Raw genomic sequence first — 14,023 nt, 5'->3', positions numbered from 1 at the left:
CAAGTTTTGGCTATCAAGTCTAAAATTTAATTTATCCATATTGAGCAATTAAATTATTGTTATGAATGATGCTGAAGACTAATTTCATATTTCTCAGAAGCAGTTTGATTTGATGTCTTAAGTGTTTGACACATTAGATTATAAAATATTGTATTAAGTCTTGAAGTTTAATTATTTTGTCTACACAATTATTTATAATAGTGGGGTTATTCTCCTTCAAGGATTATTTTGAATGTTTTGGCTTTTGATTTTATTAATATATAACCAAAGAGTAAAATTAGAGTACAATGTTCAAATTTTCTGTATCGGTGCAGAATTTCTTTCCACCGGTTGATCTAAACTAGTTAAATATAAACCATTAGATATAAAATTGATCAAATGACTTTTTAACTCTAGAATAGGTTGTCAAAAAGTAGGATATTTCTTTTTTTATTATTAAATATACAAGTTACTATTTAATTGTGTAAATTGAAAAAAGAAATACCATTTTCAACACAACTATACAGAAACAAAAATTTCAAAGGTAAATAATTATCTAATAAATACACTATTTAAAATTATCAAACAATAATAAATTAAACTTATCTTATTGTGAAAATATTTATCATGTATTTATGTAATTGAAATTATATTACATATACATGAAATCTCATGGTCTTTTTAAAACATTTTTTTAATTAAGGAAACAAAACGTATATAAATTAAAAAATTATTTTTTATATTATGAAACTTGATTGAATTCATCTCATTGAATAAGAAGATAACAGATACAAGGGAAGAAGAAGAAGATAATAGATAACAGGTACAAGAGAGGAACAAGAAACAGAGGAAAACAGAGGAAAGTTCCAGTTCTTGAAAAGAAGAAAGAAAATAACAAAAAACCACGCACAACTTGCTACACTAGATGCTCTATATAGTTACAGCTAAACTTTCTCTCTCTTCATTTTTCCGTGCGACACCGTTTTCCTTTTTCGTAATCTTTTTCTTTCTTGTATAATGAAACGACGTCATCTTCAATCCTCTGTTACTAATCATCTTCAATCCCCTGTTACCCCCCCGCAAGCTGGGCCATGGATGTTAGACATGCCCAGTTTGCACATGAGAAACTTAAAACGTGAAGGAGAAAGAGATTTGGTATACAAGTCAGCAAGCTGCAGCTCTGTAGAAATAGGCACAAGATGAACAAGGCCAGAATTAACCTTTTCTCGAATGAAATGGCAATCTATCTCTATATGCTTCGATCGCTCATGAAAGGCAGGATTAGCTGTGAGATAAATTGCTGATTGATTATCACAAAAGAGACTGATGGGTGCAAATAAATTATGACCAAGATCAGACATCATATAGCTCAACCATTGAAGCTCACATGTTGTGACAGCAAGAGCTCGATATTCTGCTTCTGAAGAAGATCTGGACACAGTCACTTGCTTCTTTGATTTCCAGCTGATCAAAGAATCTCCCAGGTAAATTGCATAACCTGTTATAGATCGCCTTGTGTCAGGGCATCCGGCCCAATCAGAGTCACTAAAGGCAGTTAGCTTTGGTGCCGAACTAGCTTTATAGAATAAACCATTACCAGGACTAGATTTAACATATCTAAGAATCTTGAGCAATGCCTGATAATGAGTTGTTTTTGGTGCAGAGAGAAATTGGCTCAAGGTATTGACAGCATAAGTAATATCTGGCCTTGTGGTAGTGAGATATAATAGCTGCCCCACTAATTTTCTGTAACTTGTTATATCAGTTAACAAGTCACCATCATCTTTGCTCAATTTGACATTATAATCCATAGGGGAGGAGGAAGGCTTAGCACCTAAAACTCCATACTCAGTTAGGAGCTCTAGTGCATACTTTCTCTGACATATATGCAATCCTGCCTTTGACCTAGCAATTTCCAATCCAAGAAAGTACCTTAGCTTACCAAGATCTTTTATCTTGAATTTAGCATCCAAAGAAGCTTTGACTAAGCTAATCTCTGAAGAATCATTCCCTGCTAGAACAATATCATCTACATATATCAATAAGGCAGTAAATTGTTCACCTTTCAATTTAGTAAATAGAGAGTGATCTGATTGAGATTGTTGATAGCCAATAGCAACAAGAAAAGTCGTTAACTTATGAAACCATTGTCTACTGGCTTGCTTCAAGCCATGTAAACTCTTCTGCAGCTTACAAACTGAACCATCAGGAACCTGTAACCCCAAAGGAGCCTCCATATAAATTTCTTCATGTAAATCCCCATGAAGAAAAGCATTATTTACATCAAGTTGCTCCAAAAACCACCCTTTCATTGTAGCTAAAGCTAAGAGGAGTCTGATAGTTGTAACTTTAGCTACAGGAGAAAAAGTATCAAAGAAGTCCTAGCCCTCAACCTGTGTGTAACCCTTGGCAACGAGTCTAGCCTTATGCCTTTCTATAGAACCATCTGACTTCAACTTTGTTTTATACACCCATTTACAGCCAATAGGTACCCTATTTGGTGGAAGAGGAACCACAGTCCAGGTATTATTTAAAACCAAGGCTTCAAGCTCCTTATCCATAGCTTCCCTCCATACAAGATGTTTAACAGCTTGTTTATATGTTTTTGGTTCTTGAAGACAAGAAACATTCAGAATAAAATGTTTGTAGGAAGGAGACAACTGAGAATATGTAAGCACTTGGGAAATAGAATGTTATGTAGAAGCAATAAGCGTAGTGTGATTATGATATGCTAGATTACAATGGTAATCTTGCAAATATTGAGGGGCTCTCTTTGTCCTTGTGGATCGTCTTAAGCCATCATCTTGCATAAGAGCATTAGCTACATCTGTTGCATTGACTGCATCTACTGCATGTGATATAGGATCATAATCTGCATCTGCATATGTGTCATTAAGTTGAGGCAATAATGGTTGAAAATGAGTTTCAGAATAAGGGAAAATAGTTTCATAGAAGATAACATTCCTTGAAACCAATAATCCTCTAGTATGCAAATTCAGCATTAAATACCCTTTGGTACCCTCTTTGTAGCCTAAAAACACACACTTTTGAGCTCTTGGCTCTAACTTAGTTCTCCCAGCCTGTAAAGTATTTGCATAACACAAGCTTCCAAAAACCTTTAAGGTTGAAAGATCTGGTAGACTATGATAAAGCTTTTCATATGGAGAGCATTCCTGCAATAGGGGAGTTGGAATTCTATTAATGAGATAAGTGGCATGTAGGACAGCAAAATTCCAAAAAATCTTTGGCAAATTAGCTTGAAACAGAAGACTTCTCGTGACATTGAGTATATGCTGATGTTTTCTTTCGACAATTGCATTTTGCTCTGGGGTTTCTGGACAAGCAGTTTGATGTAAAATACCCTCTGCTCCATAATAATCTTTCATCAAGAATTCTGCACCATTATCAGATCTGATGCTTTTAACCTTTTTGTCAAACTGTGTTGCTACCATCTTAACAAACTGTTTGACTAAAGGCCTAACTTCACTCTTCTCTTTTAACAGGTAAACCCACAAGAATCTGGTGTGATCATCAACTATAGTCAAGAAATATCTGTGGCCTGTCTAAGAAACAGTACCAACTGGACCCCAGATATCCATATGTAACAGATCAAAAGGAGATTGAGACATAGTTACACTAACAGGAAAAGAAAGCTTCTTCTGCTTTGCCATATGACAAACATCACAAGGTAAATCAGTCTTATTCATATGAATTTCTGGATGTTTGGTACATAAAATGGATAATCTGATCTTAGGAACATGACCAAATCTAAAATGCCACAAATTGTTATTACTACACTGAGAACTAAACAATGTAGTAGCACCCAGCACTGTTTTATTTTGTCTAACATCAGTAAACTTCTTAGGATCTTCATTTTGCAGCAACTTGTAGAGTCCATGAAACACTTTAGCTATACCAATCATCTTCCAGGTCTTGAAATCCTGGATCAAGCATAGATCATTATAGAGAAAAAGTGAACAATGTAGTTGAGCAATAAGGCTTGTAACTGAGACAAGATTAAAAGCAAATCCAGGTATATACAGCACATCTTTAAGAAGTAAAGCTTCTGAGAAAACAATAGTGCCAGAAAATTGAGCTAATAGGTATTCTCCATTTGGCAACTTTACTCTTATTGGTGAAATTCTTTTAAAGGTTGTAAACAGATCAAGAGACTTGCATATATGGTCTGTAGCTCCACTGTCCAAGATCCACACAGAATTAGATACAGATTTTAATATACCTGATTTCTGTGTTTGAGAAGATATGGAAACTGCTGACTGCAAATCTTTAGCTGCCAGGATGCTGTTGACTACATGTTCTGCATTAATTGTGTTTGTTGTGCCATCTGTTGAATCTTGATTAATGAGTGTCAAAATTTTGTTATATTGATCCAGTGTAAAAGAGATAGTTGCTTCAGATGGTTGCTGTCGAGTCTCATGGCTTGCATAGTCAGGTATATTTGTAAAATTGTTTTCCTCACCTTGAACAGGAAACACATTAGAATTATGATTATGAAATTCATTTGTATTTTGATAAACTGCATTGACTGCTGCATTTGCAGACTTTGTCACATTTGGTCTGCCTGAATTGTAGCTGTATCTTGGCTTGAATCCTGGAGGATATCCAATTCTCTTATAGCAACTGTCTATAGTATGATTAGTTCCATTGCAGAAAGTACATTTCTGGTTGTACTAATTTGTGCAGGAAACTTTTGTGCTCTGAATGTCTGCTGTGAAGAGCTTCTAGTACCAAAGTTTGGTCTATAAGACCTGTTGAGCATAATCTTTGACTCACATTGTGAACTGTGATTGATTTGCCTTTCTTGCTGTATTGCCATCGAGAAAACTTTAGTTAAATCAGGAAGAGGATCCATCATTAACACATTAGATTTAACAGACTCAAATCTCTCATTTAAGCCTCTTAAAAATCTTATGACTTGTTCATGCTCAAAATTTCTCCTGTATTGCGTAGCTGCTCCACAATTACATATATTTCTACATGTACATGCAACTATTGGTCTAAGAACCAACAACTCATCCCATAGGATCTTAAGTTGTGTATAAAAATCATTCACAGTTGAATCTCCTTGCTTAAGACTCGCAATTTCATCTAATAAATCTGCTATTCTGTAATTATTCCCTTGAGAAAATCTGACTTGTAAATCTCTCCATACTTCTGAGGCATTGTCTATCCATAAGATACTCTGTGCAATGCTAGGAGACACAGCCTTCTGGATCCAAGAAATCACCATTGTATTGCATCTGCTCCAGATATTATACAATTCACTATTCTGATCAACAGGTGCAGATATCGCTCCAGTAACAAAACCTAGCTTATTTTTGGAAGCTAGGGCTATCTTCATAGCTCTGGCCCAAGAATGATAGTTGTAATCATTCAATGGAACTGAAACAAGAACTAAAGCAGGCGTTTCATTTGGATGCAGATAAAAAGGATTAGAAGGATTTGTCAAACAATCATTTAGATTTGCAGCCATTTTAACGAAATTAAGGAAAGAAAGTAAGGATGATAGGATCAAAGGTTAAGAAGAAAAAGATAGAATTGACAATTGATCAAGCAGATCAAAGAAAATAGAAATCGATTGAAAAGAAAGGAAAAAAAAAAAACTCCGAATCAATCAATAATAAGTTGCAAAAAAAAATCAAAGAAGCAAATGAATAAACCTGCGCAGCATATGCTCTGATACCATATGAAACTTGATTGAATTCATCTCATTGAATAAGAAGATAACAGATACAAGGGAAGAAGAAGAAGATAACAGATAACAGGTACAAGAGAGGAACAAGAAACAGAGGAAAACAGAGGAAAGTTCCAGTTCTTGAAAAGAAGAAAGAAAATAACAAAAAACCACGCACAACTTGCTACACTAGATGCTCTATATAGTTACAGCTAAACTTTCTCTCTCTTCATTTTTCCGTGCGACACCGTTTTCCCTTTTCGTAATCTTTTTCTTTCTTGTATAATGAAACGACGTCATCTTCAATCCTCTGTTACTAATCATCTTCAATCCCCTGTTATATATTGTTTACTCAGAAATTTTTTGAATAAAATTTAGTTGGTTTTAGAATTCGTATAATGTAAAAGGTTCATATAGCATGAATTTTACAACCTCTAATTTTTGTAAACTGTAATTTATATTTTGTACTTAATATATTTTTTACAAGTTTCATATAATAAGTCTTTTATACTATGTTAGAGGATAGAAGATAAATAAGGGAGATGAAAATATAATGTTTAAAAATATATAGATAAAAAATAGAGTAATAAGTTTAATGATTATTTATTTATTTAAGATAATTATAATTAAAATAACCACATGAAATTTTTAAATTGAAAAAAAAATAGTCATTGTAATTTTAATATAATTTAAATATAATATAAATCAACAGTTAATACAAAAATGATTGAAATTGATGATGATGACATCACTTGCTGATATGTAATTTTAACAATTACTAGCTATTGATTAAAATTTTAGCTAAAATGTATAAATCAATCAAATCAAAGGGCTTCGCTACTATTTTTGTCAAAATGGTGTTAAATTAGTTCTCAAAGTCATGGAAAAATGATAGTTCAAAAGTCAATATATTAACTGCTTAATAGAAAATAATAACCAAAATTTAATACCACATTGAATGGATCTAACTGCTAATTCAGAAATTAGTTGTGACATCTTTTGTTTAAAATATTATCAATATTTTATGAAATTTAATACTAATTCAGAAATTTAATACCAATATTATCAATATTTTTTAGAAAACGTCTTTTGTTTATTTATTTATTTATACTAGTGTTCAAAAACATGCAATACAATTTATTACTCCTCAAACATATCCGTTAGAATGATTATTTATAATTTATTTTTTATTAACTTTTACAAAAATATTATAAAAATTCAATATTTTTAGTTGTAATTATTACATATATAAAAATAAGTTCAAACCACTATCATGCATATATAGTATTTGATGAAAAATTTTAATAATTTTTTACAGTAGATTATTTTATAAAATGGAATTGTTACAAAATATAAAATAAATAATCATTTGATCCAAAATCTCGCCATATATAAAAATAAATACATATATAAATTATTGGTAATTAAATTAAATTTTTTTTTTGTGATAGTATACCAAAATAAAAAAAATCAAAAGTTAAAATTAATACCTCAGTCATTAATAATAATAAAGTGAGAAGTTTATAGTAATAGCAAAGAAACTCTTGATAATAGAGAGCCTTCAATGATTTATTGATAATAAAAGCAAAAAAAATCTTTGATAGTAACAAAAAAAAAAAGTTATTTGATAGATTAAATTTTCAATTGAGTTATAATTTAAATATTGGTCCTTTATTATCATAATATTAGATGTAATATTAAAATCAAAATATAATAAATGTTTAAAATAAAAACATGCAACAACAAAAGAAGCGTTAAATGATTTAAATAGATTTTTTTAAAAAATTAACAAATTTATACTAATTGAAAATTGATCCAGAAATTTACTTAGCAGATTAAGGATAAAATAATTAATACATTTAAGAGAATGATAAGGCAAAAAGATATGAATTGATATGGAAATCACTTTGGCTACAATCACAGTATTACTTATTCAGTGTATCGGAGAAAGGAATATAAGTACATAAATATAAATTCTTGAACCCCAAAAAAGTGACCCAAATAGAAATATATAATTCTAATTTTTTTCAGTTTCTTAAACATTATTTTCTTTTAAGTCAAACAAATTTAAGATAGAAGAGAAAAAAATATCAAGAAAATTAAAAATGTTTAATCATCAATAGGTCATCTATTTATTGCAAGGGAGATATAAATCTCTTATTAAATTAAAATTATAATAGTTACAAACTATTCAATAATGGAAAAGAAAATAAAAAATTATTATTAAAAATAAAACTCTTTAAAAATTCACCTAACAAAAAATATTTCAATGCATATAAATATATAAATATATTAATAAAATATTGACTGAATGCATATTTTGCCCTCTGAATTTTTATCAAAAAATCATTGTGACTCTCTTAACTTTACAAGCAACTATTTATATATTTTAAGTTTTGTCTTTTATTATAACTATGTCCCTCGCTAGAATTGAGAAAACGTTTACAATATATGCGATGGGACATAATAAAAAGTAATGACATGCGTACGCCATGTCACTTGATATTGCCCTACATGTCAGATTGAAGAGGGAAAAAAAGAAAAAAAAAAATGAAAAGTTGCAATTATCTCTTTTCCCAATCCTCATCTCTCTCTCTCTCTCTCTCTTTTCCTTTCCTCTTTCAAATCTCTTTTAATTCTCATCTCTCTCTTCTTCTCCTTTCCTCAAATTTATTATGATTCTCAACTCTTTCTTTGGATTATAATCTTTCTCCTCCTCATTTTCTAGAACAAAAAATTATTTCAGTTTTTAGATTTTTTTTTACAATTTTCTGGTTTTACCATTTCATTTCACATATTACCTTTTGTTTGAATTTTGTAGATTTTACCAAAAAAAAAAAGTCTATTTAATTCGGAAAGTTAGCCCCTTGTTAAGCAAAAACAAACACTTAAAAGCTAAATTTATTTAAATTAGTCTTTTGTTGGAATAAGACAGGTTATTGTTTAAATGCTGCAGATATATTGTCGTTTGAATGCCAAATTCAAGTTTGATATGGAGAAGAAGATGAACATCTAAAAATATAAAAAGATATTTAAGAAAATAATAAGGTGTATTCAGTTTTGCAGTGTCGTTTTGACACATTAAATGTGTATTAAGTCCCCCATGCTCAACCTTGTGAGTGAAGACACACATTCTTATGCAAACATGGCGAAGAACATGATTATAACAGAAAATTAAATTTGAGGTAAATAAATGGTTTCCGCAAACTACTGGGGGCCAAAAGGTTTTTTTAGCAAAGTACGGGGGCAAAGTTTTTTTTTAGCAAAGTACAGGGGCAAAGTATGCATTTGGCAACAAAATATTATATATTTTTTTAAATTAATAGTTTCAATTATTTACCATCTCAAGTTTAATTATATAAAATTTTATTTTAAAATTTATTTTTTAAAAAATATATTTAATTAAATCTTACAAACATAAAGGAAAAATATTAATAAAAATAATATATCTTTTTCTTATTTTTTATCTCTCTCCTACATAAAATATTATATATTCTAATTTAAAAATATAACTATTATGTTTATAATTTTCTTACAAAAGGACTTAACTATTTATATTAAAAATCTAAAAATAATTAAATTTATAAATTGAAATTCTTTTTTTTTCCTCATATTTCCTTTTATTTGCTCTGTTAATATTGTTAGCTATTTAGGGGCTAAAGAATTAGATTTAGGGATTGAGTTGAACTTTATTCTAAAATCACTGCATTATATAAAAGTATAATTAAGTACATAAAAAGTAGTATTGCAAGTGGTTTGTACGACAAAGTGCTACAAATTAATCACTTGTATTTATTTTAATCTAAATAAAACTTATGCTTTAATATTATATAGATACAAAAATGAGTATATAACGAGTATAATCAACGTACAACACATGTCATACAAAAGACTAGCTGATAATAAAAGCAAAAAAATCATTGATAGTAGAAAAAAAAATCTAGTTAGTTGATAGATTAAATTTTCAATTGAGTTATAATTTAAATATTTGTCCTTTATCATCATAATAATAGATGTAATATTAAAATCAAAGTATACTAAATGTTTAAGGTAAAAATATGCAAGAACTTTAAAAAAAGAAGCATTAAATGTTAAAAAATTACAATCATTATTTAAACAAATTTTTTTAAAAAATTAAAAAAATTTTCCTAATTGAAAATTGATCCAGAAAATTTACTTAGCAGATTAAGGATAAAATAATTAATACCTTTAAGAGAATGATAAGGTAAAAAGTAGATAACAATATTAACAAAGCAAAAAAAAGGAAATATGAGGAAAACAAAAGAATTCAATTTATAAATTTAATTATTTTTAGATTTTTAATATAAAATAGTTAAGTCCTTTTGTAATGAAATTATTAGCATAATTGATTTAATATTGGATTCAACCAAAACTTCTACAATAGAATTTTCATTCCTAATTAAGATTGGATAGAATTTTTCGGTTACGATTTCTAATATATATTTGATTTAATATTAATAATATATATATATATATATATATATATATTTCACTTAATTAATTTATTATTATTAAGAATATTATATATTTGACTAGTTTATTATATTTTGTATTACTTTAAATATTACTTAATATTAAATAATATTTTGCATGCATTAATTGTCAAGAGAATAGAAATTTCAATTAACTAATATAAAATATATTCACAAAAGTCGATAATGTTTATTCCCTATTTTTTTCGAACTAATGAATTTATTTATTCAAAGTAAATTATTTTTATTTTTTTTGACCAATAAAATTAAAATTCTTAAATTTTATATTCTTACCATATAAATATAATATAATTTACTATTTTATCCAATAAAATTTATACTTAAATTTTTACTAATTTCCTATTTAGAATTAGATTAAACTTCCTATAGTTTCTAGAACATATTTAATAAATATAAATAAAAATTATTCTATTAATTTGTAAATATAGAAAGTTAAAATTATACTTACCGCAAGAAAAAGACACGATTGCAAACTCAATAATTCCAAATTAGCAAAGCTTGATGTAATAATTCTTGATAGTCAAAAGCAACAAATATTATCAATATTAAAAGTAACAGATTCTTGGTAGTCAAAACTTAAACGCAATTAAAATCAAACATAATGAATCAATATTAGTTGTGTAACATCAATACTATCAATATTTTTTCCAAAAAGTCTTTTGTTTATTTATATATATTATTTTATTTTATTAAGATAAGTGGTACTACAATTTAGGGAAAAGATTTATCAATATCTAGCATATGGGTTCACCTATATATCAAATTAATTATAATATTTTAGTTTAAATGAGGATATTTCTGAACGTGAAAAAATAAAAAAACAAAACAGTAATATTTTTAGATCATTAAAAGAACCCATACTTTGCTTAGTTGTACTCTATGTTTATATACAAAAATGGCTACTTAAATATCACTTTTTCCTTCAAAAAGAGTTTATATTTAGAGTCTGTTCGGCAAAATTAATTGTTTTGGTAGCTGTTAACTGTTATAGTAGGGTTTTAGTTGTTAGCTATTTAAGTAGCTTTTCATAAAAGCTAAAAACTAAATATTACATGAATTCATTTTTTGTAAAATGTTACCTTAACTTTTAAAATTAATTTAAATGATATGTTACTAATGAACACTATAAAAAATAACGTTTAGCATTTTGAATAGTCAAAATAATATAAACTACTTAAAAAATTGTTTCCAAACACATTCTTCATTAACTAATTCCTATACATATATGGAGAAAGAACAAACAAAAAAAAAAAGATATTTTATTAGATGATTGAATATAATTTTTTAAAATTATTTTTTAAATAAATATATATAGATAATTTAACATTTTAAATTTTAAGTTTTATTTTTTAAAATTTATTTTTATGATAATAAGAAATTTGATTATTTTTATTTTTTATTTTTTAAAATATTTGATTATATTTTTATTATAATTTTAAAAATTTTATAAGGGGAGAGATAAAAAAAAGAAAAAAATTTATTCCTGCTTGTTATTCTTTATTGGGATATCCCAAAATATTTACAAAGTTTCTAAATTTGTTTATTTAAATAATTAGTTTTTTAATAATAATCTTTATGATGATTCATTAAATCAATGTCTTTTATTAATATCTTAATGAGTTAAGGGTAAAAAAGGGCAAAATAATTTTTATTAACTAAATTCTTAATATGTGTATTTTGTCAAACCATGCAAATAAAATGCAGTGGAAGAAGTATATTATTTATAATATTTTTTTCTTTACGTTTGTATAATTTAATTGAATATATTATTTTTTTAAAGAAATAAATGTTCAAATAAAAATGTATATAAAAAATTGAATGAGTATGATTAATGAATATAATTAACCTGCGTAAAATTAGTTTATAAATAATAAAAATATATTTATTATCTGCCACATCCTTATCGAATCTAGCAAAAGCGATAAGGATAACGTTATCATAGCTAAAGTGACTATTATTGAAATAAATGCCAAAATTTGGCAGATAAATCATTGAGTATAACAAAAGTTAATCAATGATTGAGTATTTCAATTATTTTTCGCATTTTAAACCCGAAAAATCAATTAATTAAATCTAATTACTTAAATCACACATAAAGCAATGCAATTAATAGCAAGTCTATAAAATTATTAAGTTCTCTATTTCTATATTTCTACCCAAAAAAAAAAAGTTCCACTGCTATATATAGATAGAGGGGTTAACAATTCAATCAAGTGTAGGTTTCAACTGCAGGTATAGTTTCTTAGTTAGAGCTCTGTGGTCTTATGGATTTGGTCACTGAAGAAAACGTAGATGAGCTACTTAAAGCTCAAACTCATATGTGGAATCATACTCTGCAATTCATAAAGTCCATGTCTCTCAAGTGCGCAGTTGAACTAGGCATTCCTGATATTATTAACAACCATGACCAGCCCATGCCTCTCTCTGATCTTGTTTCTGCCTTACAGGTTAACCCTGCTAAAACTCACCATGTTTACCGTCTAATGCGATTTCTCGTTCATTCTGGTTTCTTTTCTTTGCAAGAAGAAGGCTATTTGCTTACCCCATTCTCTCGTTTTCTTCTAAAAGACACTTCTGTCGGTTCAATACCTTTTATATCTCTTTTCCTTGACCCAATTATGATGGACCCATTTAATTGTTTGAGCAGATGGCTGAAAAACGATGATCAAACACCATTTGTAACTGCCTTTGGAAAATCACTATATGAATATGCAGGGCATGACATTAGGGCTAATAATATGGTGAATGAAGTTACGGCCAGTGATAGTATTTTTCTTGGTCAGGTGACGACTCTAAAGTGTAAGGAGGTATTTAAAGGGTTGAATTCTTTGGTGGACGTTGCAGGTGGCACTGGAAATATGTCTAAGTCTATTGCTAATGCTTTTCCCAGTATAAAGTGTACTATTTTGGATCTTCCACATGTTGTTGCTGTTGTTGATTCTCAAGGCGCCAAGAATTTGAATTTTGTAGCAGGTGACATGTTTCAGGCTGTTCCTCCTGCTGATGCAGTTTTGATCAAGGTATGCTATTTCTTTTATTTTTCTAACTATATCACTTGGGATGCTACGCTTTAATTTGCTAAGGCAATTGATTTGATAAACAGTGGGTATTGTGCGACTGGGCTGACGAATATTGTGTGAAGATACTGAAAAATTGCAAAGAGGCAATAACAAGAAATGGCAAGCAAGAGAATAATAACAAGGTCATAATAATTGACATGGTGATGGGAAACAAAAATTCAGATGATGATTGCATTGAAGCTGAGCTTTTTTTTGATATGGCAGAGATGGCATATCTCACTGGCAAGCAGAGAAATGAAGAAGAGTGGGCAAAGCTCTTCTTTGATGCTGGTTTCATCAAATATAAAATTAACTATGTGCTTGGTCCTAGAGCCCTCATTGAGGTTTATCCTTGACCAATTTCCTGCTTAACTATTAGGGCTTTGTGTTTGTAACCAAAATGGCTGTGGTCATAGCCATAACAGCCTCCTTAATAAAGTTTATAAGCCCAAAATAAATAATTGTACTTTTCAATGTATGTGTTTGATGGAAGTTTTTTTGTATTTTTAATAAAAAGGATCTCTATCCTTCGTACTTCGGGATCTATCATTCTGTTTGAAAAGAAGAGGAAGCAAAATAAGGATAGATTGGTAATTTTCTTTCCATTATTATTTTCCGCCCTTCTATTTGGATAATGAAGGAAAATAATGATAGAAAGAAAATAAATTTATTTTCCTTTATTTGAAAAATGCAAAATTGTAGAGGAAAACATTGTTAATATTGCAACCACCACTTGCGACCGATAAGAAATGATCGCAAAATTGCAACTGATTTGT

At 28.5% G+C, this 14,023-nt stretch overlaps 1 protein-coding gene across 1 annotated transcript; it reads left to right on the top strand.

Moving 5' to 3' along the window:
* Positions 1–12,355: 12,355 nt before the first annotated feature.
* On the top strand, positions 12,356–13,781 carry LOC105636472 (trans-resveratrol di-O-methyltransferase). Its single transcript, XM_089724612.1, has 2 exons — positions 12,356–13,208; positions 13,292–13,781. Exons 1-2 carry the CDS (start codon positions 12,453–12,455, stop codon positions 13,601–13,603), a joined length of 1,068 nt encoding a protein of 355 aa, XP_089580738.1. The 5' UTR covers positions 12,356–12,452; the 3' UTR covers positions 13,604–13,781.
* Positions 13,782–14,023: the final 242 nt, after the last annotated feature.

This window comes from Jatropha curcas, chromosome 8, assembly GCF_041381405.1.
Source record: "Jatropha curcas cultivar XTBG-Jc1 chromosome 8, XTBG_Jcur_1.0, whole genome shotgun sequence".
Taxonomy (NCBI): domain Eukaryota; kingdom Viridiplantae; phylum Streptophyta; class Magnoliopsida; order Malpighiales; family Euphorbiaceae; genus Jatropha; species Jatropha curcas.
Note: the sequence above shows the minus strand (reverse complement) of the source record. Positions and strands in the feature narration are given on the sequence as shown.

Excerpts from the sequence above, each read along its gene's own strand:
- LOC105636472 (XM_089724612.1), top strand. The coding sequence starts at position 12,453 with ATGGATTTGGTCACTGAAGAAAACGTAGATGAGCTACTTAAAGCTCAA. Across the intron at positions 13,209-13,291 it reads CTGATGCAGTTTTGATCAAG|TGGGTATTGTGCGACTGGGC; the intron begins GTATGCTATTTC and ends TTTGATAAACAG.